Raw genomic sequence first — 7,301 nt, forward strand, 5'->3', positions numbered from 1 at the left:
GCTCTGCGACGTGGTTGTGGGGATGAGCCAGGGGCGAAAATCCCGGGGGGGACAGGGGGGACAAGTCCCCCCCATTAGTAAAGCTGCCCCCCCCCTAGAATAATTTGAGACAGAATTAATAATTTTGGAACAATGCAGTAGTATTTAGTAGTGATGCACCAAAATGAAAATTTGTGGCCGAAACCGAAATCAAACATAATAATAAACACTAAAATCTCATTACACTTAAAACAAGACTCATCACTGGAAAAAACAACAATTTTCACCTGTTTCAAGTAAATTTTCACTTGAAATAAGTAGAAAAATCTGCCAGTGGGACAAGATTTATCTTCTCATTACAAGCAAAAAAATCTTGTTCCACTGGCAGATTTTTCTACTTATTTCAAGTGAAAATCTACTTGAAACAGGTGAAAATTGTTGTTTTTTCCAGTGATGAGTCTTGTTTTAAGTGTAATGAGATTTTTTTTTACTAAAAATGAGACATTTTAACTAGAAATAAGACAAATATTCTTGTTAAGATTTTGGGTTTTTGCAGTGTATTATGTCAGATGTGCTGTATTATTGCCACCTTCCACCTAATACCATTGTTTTGTATTGCTCTAAGAAAGGTCTTCTGCCTGTTTGCGAGATAGAGATGGAAATGTCAAAATGCTGTATTAAAGGAAGGCTAAAACTTTTATTCCTTGTCCCCCACTGGATTTATTCTCTAAAATGTTACTGTTTATTGCCAACTATGAAACGGGATTTTCGCCCCTGGGATGAGCGGAAGGTGAGGCTTTATTTTTGGGGGTAAAGGACGCAGGTCTTGGCCGGGCAGCGGCGGTGAAGGACAGATGGGTGAGACTGCAGCAGGAGCGCAGTGACCGGCCGCTTCCACTGGGGGAGGACCGAGCACCGCCTCGCGCTGCGGTACATGGACCACTTCAGGCGGATTTATGGTTCCGCGTCACACCAACGCAGAGCCTACGGCGTAGGTTACGCGGCGACGCGCACCGTACTGTGCGCGTCGCCGCGTAACCTACGCCGTAGGCTCTGCGTCAATTTAACGCGGAACCATAACTCAGGCTTCACTCCCCGAGCCTCTCCATCACCGCGCACACAATGGGAGGATACAGGAGTGTATAGGTAGGGCTACAGATGTGTGATGCTCACACTTTAGCATGGGGCCATTTCCCCTCACCGACGCCACGGTAAACTTTTACCCACCCGCGTATCTTTCCGACCTCGATCGCGTGGATCTGTCATTGATGTCCACTCGCCGTTTGAACACCTGATTTTTCCCTCTTTTTTTTCTTTTCTTTTAATGATTATTGCTGCCAGTGTACAAGGACCAATGCAGCAGAAACGGGGGCTGAAGTGCCTACAGATCCTGTTGAATTGAGACATAGACGTCGGTACGCAGCCCCCCAAAAAAAGAAAAAAAGAAATAAAAAAAAGTGTCTTCTTCAGAGTGCGTCAGAGCACGGATATACTGGATATGGATTTGCTCACTGGTTGGATACAACGAGAGGATTTATGATATTACCCCCCCTCCCAAAAAAAAAATGAAGACGGGAATTGGAGCAAAAGCGAAAACCTGCATCCTCACCTAGCTTTTCCTCTTCCTCCTCCAGCAGACTTGTTAGGAGGGTGCTGAGGCTATTTCATTTTTTTAGATGTAAGTATGGATGTCAGACTGAAAGAAGGTTATTTTACAGAGAAAAATCTGTGCGTAATGTTTATTATACACATACATATCTTCCATAACATTAGCCGAATAGTGATGTATAAATGGTATCATATACCTGTGAAGTTGCGTAATATGCTCAGTATTTGCCACAACCACGAATATGAATGCAAACACATTTTCCTTGTTTTAACCAATTGCTGTTGTCTCTTGTCTTCTCTTTTTTCTCGCAGCTCCGGAGAGCAGAGGAATAAAGTCATTCACTGAAGATCCCTATAATACAACATCAACGATCCCTTTTTTTTTCATTCTTATTTTTTCTTTTATTCTTTTTTTCTTTCTTGAGCTCCCATCACATAAAATGGCAACCACGGGTAACCAAGGAAGATCAAAAGACGCATTTAGGCACCAGCCCCGCAACCGCCGCTGAGAAATTAACCACCTGATGGGCCACAGAGAGGACGCGGAGAGACTGTTGTGGTGTCGCTTGTTGACTCGGTGATTTATAACAAGGGCCGCTGCAACTTTCACATAGCGTCTGCGTAACAGGCTGAACCGCCGGCCCTTGTGTTTTTTTTTTTTTTTTTTTTTTTGGTTATGGTGGTTATGATGTCATATAATAGGACATCTAAGGGGTTCTGCCACCATATAGGATCCGCTCATCAACACCTCTTATCATGTAAGTTGCTACACGGACTACGCTATACATGGACCTAATTGAGATCTGCTCCTTATTTTGACTTTTTTCTCACATATATCCACAAACGGATTTGCTGGAAAAACGGTTGATGCCTCATTCCCCAACTTTTACCCCTGGTCTCCACCCGCGTCTCCCATCAGCAGCGTCAGCGGAGCCATAGCCGCCGCTGATCGGGGCTGCAAACATGGAGTTTGCCATGGTGGGCGCGGACGGCGGCTGCAACAGCAGCCACCTGCCGTACGGGTATGCCCAGGCGCGGCGGGAGAGGGAGAGGGACAGGGAGAGGGAGCGCCAGCAGGCGGCCCAAGGAGGAGGAGGAGGAGGAGGAGGAGGAGGAGGAGGAGGCTCCATCACCACCACCACCTCCTCATCCTCCTCCAGCGCGCATCTCCATAACAACCAGCAGCATCCGTCACGCGCTGCCTCCTCCTGCACGAGCGCCAACATCAGCAGCAGCTCCTCCTCCTCCTCCTCCTCTTCCTCCTCCACCACCTCCTCCTCCTCCTCCTCCGGGCAGCAGCAGAGGGCTGTGAGGGAGCGGAAGAGCCGGTGGAGACGCAGCACCCTCGGCGGGGACCTGCGCCACTCGGAGCTGGCGCTGCTCGGGTCCGAGGAGGACATGATGATCCAGGAGGAGGAGGAGGAGGAGGAGGAGGCGGAGGACGAGGAGGAGGAGGAGGAGGAGGGGAGGGAGAAGGAGGAGCAGGGGGGCAAAAGGTCCAGCTTTCTGTGCCACATGGACGGGGACTCGGACACGGTGTCGCTGCCGGAGCGGCGGCCGCGCTCCGGCTACGGGAGCGCGCACAGCGCGCACGGCTCCCCGGGCTCCCCGGGCTCCCCGGGCCGCTGCTGCTGCTGCTGCGAGCGCGTCGTCATCAACGTGTCCGGCCTCAGGTTCGAGACGCAGCTCAAGACGCTGGCGCAGTTCCCGGACACGCTGCTGGGGGACCCGGACCGGCGCAGCAGGTACTTCGACCCCCTCAGGAACGAGTACTTCTTCGACAGGAACCGGCCCAGCTTCGACGCCATCCTCTACTTCTACCAGTCCGGCGGGAGGCTCAAGAGACCCGTCCACGTGCCGTTTGACATCTTCTCCGAGGAGGTGAAGTTTTACGAACTCGGGGACGAGGCCATACTCAAGTTTCGGGAGGACGAGGGGTTTGTGAAGGAGGAGGAGAAACCCTTGCCGGAGGACGAGTTCAAGCGTCAGATCTGGCTGCTGTTCGAGTACCCGGAGAGCTCCAGCCCGGCCCGGGGCATCGCCGTGGTGTCCGTGCTGGTCATCGTCATCTCCATCGTCATCTTCTGCCTGGAGACGCTGCCGGAGTTCAGGGACGAGAAGGAGTACCTGCAGCCCCGACTGCAGCAGGACAACTCCTCCTCCCTCCCAGACCACGGCTTCACCCCCTTCAACGACCCCTTCTTCATCGTGGAGACCGTGTGCATCATCTGGTTCTCCTTCGAGATCATCGTGCGCTTCTTCGCCAGCCCCAGCAAGCCTGCGTTCTTCAAGAACATCATGAACTCCATAGACATCGTCTCCATCTTGCCTTATTTCATCACTTTGGGCACGGACCTGGCGCAGCACCACGAGGGCAACAACGGGCAGCAGGCCATGAGCTTCGCCATCCTCAGGATCATCCGGCTGGTGCGGGTGTTCCGCATCTTCAAGCTGTCCCGCCACTCCAAGGGGCTGCAGATTTTGGGTCACACTTTACGCGCCAGCATGCGCGAGCTGGCGCTGCTCATCTTCTTCCTGGTCATCGGAGTCATCCTCTTCTCCAGCGCCGTGTACTTCGCCGAGGCGGACGAGCCCGCCTCGCAGTTCACGAGCATCCCCGACGCCTTCTGGTGGGCCGTGGTTACCATGACGACGGTGGGATACGGGGACATGAAGCCCATCACCGTCGGGGGGAAGATAGTGGGCTCGCTGTGCGCCATCGCCGGCGTGCTGACCATCGCGCTGCCGGTGCCGGTCATAGTGTCCAACTTCAACTACTTCTACCACCGGGAGACCGACAACAACGAGGACCAGCAGCAGCAGTCTCCGGCGGAGGAGAGGGAGAGCATGCCGCCGGGCTGCCCGTACTTCCCCGACTTTTTGAGGAAGTTTAAAAAAAAAGGCTCTCCCTCGGGCTCGTCGCTGGGAGACAAGGCGGAGTACATGGAGATGGAGGAGGGGGTGACGGAGTCGCTGTGCGGGCTGGACAAGAGCCCCAGTAAAGGCAACGGCACGGACATCAGTAGAAAAAACAGTACTAACTCCAAGTCAATTCAGACTGACGTGTGATTAAAAGCAGTTTTTTTTTTTTTTTTTTTTTTTTTTTTTACACCCTAAAGCCTGAATTATGGTTCTGCGTTAAATCGACGCGTACCCTACGCCCAGAGGTGGACAGAGTACTGGACCCCAGTACTTGAGTAAGAGTACGAATACTACTGGTCAAAATTTACTCCGTTACAAGTAAAAGTAGCTCAGTCAAAATATTACTCGAGTAAGAGTAGAAAAGTACTTGCTTTTAAAGGTAGGTTAAGTAGGCTATCCAAAAGTAAATGCTTTTAAATTAAAGGAGCTTGAGGCTCCTTTTAAGAAATGAGACTCTCTAGCGCCACCCTTCACCACGACGGCCGTTGGGGGTACTGCATCCAACAGTGAAGCCGGCACGGGAGAACGGGGAGAACGCACATGCAGCGTCATGTGATGTCACATCCGCAGCCCAGCGCGGGAAATTCGGGACCGAATTGCAGCACATTTTGCAGCACACAGCCTGTTCAAGGCAAAGGAGAGATACACTAGAGGGCTCATTCTTTTGGGTTTGGAACGCTTCATCTGACATTATTACTAGAAAACTTAAAATGTATACAAATTTTTTTCATAAATCTTGCCACAATCCGGCCTCAAGCTCCTTTAAAAGTAAAAGTAAGAGTAAGAGTAAGAGTAAATTTCTTATTTTCCACATCAGTAAATTACTATATTTTTTCTAAATTAATTGTAGCGGCTATGTCTTGACTTGTTGCGGCTCTGTCTTGACAAACGCAGGCTACTTTGGCGGTATCGTTTTGAGGAGGCTTGACGTATTTCCGCTTTACGTACATCCCAGTGGAGAGCGTGCACTGTGATAGGTCTCCTCCTTTGACAAAAACAGCTTGTGTCCAATAGGATTTTAGGGAAGAAGAAAAAAGAGCAGACCTGAAAGTAACAAGTACTTTTCAGCCTTCCTAGAAATTTACTCGAGTAAAAGTAAAAATATTTGTCTTAGAAATCTAATACTCAAGTAAAGTACAAATCCTCTGGATATGTACTTAAGTACAGTACTCAAGTAAATTTACTCCGTTACTGTCCACCACTGCCTACGCCGTAGGCTCTGCGTTGGTGTGACGCGGAACCATAAATCACACACAGGCACGCTCACTCTCACAGGGCACCAACTGGTAGGCTGAAATGTTTCAATATTAGAAAAAAATCCTCTCCACACTGACGAACCTGTATAGGGACAATTCTGACTACATTTGTCTGATAAATTGGTTAATTTATGAACATTAGCTGATGTGCGGGCTTCCAACTCCGATATGAAATCTAAATTCTCTAGAGAAGAGCTATGCATTCGCACTTTATGAGTTTCATCTGTCACTTCAGAGAGGTAGGGATGACGTTTTTGCTGTTATGCAATAAAGTTAAAATCTGTTTGCACTAAATGTAGAATTTACGCTGGGTTTTGGCAGATGTCTATTTAGAGACAGAAAACTGTAGGCCATGCAAATGGCAATAATTAAGATATTCTCTGCTCACGTATAGATGAAGGACTTGAAGAACACTTAGATGTTTGAGGAACTTCCTAAAGAACAGCAAACTAAGCATATTAATAAGCCCTTTCATACGCTGCCAGTACAAACTGGACTGCTATACATGAAAAGCCTAGGACGGAAGCAAATACTTTTGTTACTGTTCCAACACTTAACTGAGAAAAGAATCTTATTGGTGAGACATTACTTTTAGCAGGCATCAAATAAACCAGGGCTACATGACATCTAGACAAATATGCTTTTCCACTAGTGGCCAAAAAAGGTCTTATGTGTTGTTGACCCACCATGAGAACCAAGCACAGGAATCATCAGTTTCAAATGGCTGGAGAAATGACTCGCCCCGGTCTCGTATGGACCCTTTTTGCATTTTTGGAGCATTGGCAACAACATTTTCCCCATTTCATTTAAACCACCTCAAAATGACAATATCCCTTTACACGGATGAAGATGGAAGTTATAGCAAAAATTACTCTGTCATGGAAACTCATTGGAGAAGAGTTTATGAGCAATTTTCCCTCCTATCCTCTGGACTCGGCGCATATATATGTGTATATGTGTCTATATATATATATATATATATATATATATATATATATATATATATATATATATATATATATATATATATATATATATATATATATCTATATTCTCAAGAAGACTCTTGAAGCCCAGAGGATCAGCAGGATGTGGATGTCTTCCAAGGTATGTAGACTTCAGTTAATGTATGAAATTGTATGCCACTAGCACCTCCAGACATTTGCAACATACAACTTTAAACAATCCGTCACATTCATTAGCATCTCACCCCTAAATTAATCTCTACATGGTTGTCCCCTTAGAGCAAAGCGTGACGCATAACAAAACATCTACTGCAGCTATCACCAGTTAATGTTTGTCCTTTAAAAGATTTTAGCTTTACTTAGATGTAATCTACAACGAAATTACAAACCCCTTACTCACTATCAGCTGCAATTATCTCGTCCTTCATGACATCAGGTCAGCTTTTCTGGGAACCTATGCCAAGTGTTGTAGAAGATTTACACCAAAGGATTTTGTAGCCCATTAATTGGGCATGTGATTTATTTAGATTTAAACAAAGGGACCACTAATTAATACAGCTATTATATATTT

The 7,301-nt window shown here is 47.5% G+C and overlaps 1 protein-coding gene across 1 annotated transcript; it reads left to right on the forward strand.

Annotated features, from left to right (window-relative positions):
- The first annotated feature begins 2,550 nt into the window (after positions 1-2,550).
- Positions 2,551-4,721, forward strand: kcna4 (potassium voltage-gated channel, shaker-related subfamily, member 4). Its single transcript, XM_061709324.1, has one exon. The coding sequence runs from the start codon at positions 2,551-2,553 to the stop codon at positions 4,654-4,656; it is 2,106 nt and encodes a 701-aa protein (XP_061565308.1). The 3' UTR covers positions 4,657-4,721.
- Positions 4,722-7,301: the final 2,580 nt, after the last annotated feature.

Source organism: Cololabis saira, chromosome 2 (genome assembly GCF_033807715.1).
Source record: "Cololabis saira isolate AMF1-May2022 chromosome 2, fColSai1.1, whole genome shotgun sequence".
NCBI lineage: Eukaryota > Metazoa > Chordata > Actinopteri > Beloniformes > Belonidae > Cololabis > Cololabis saira.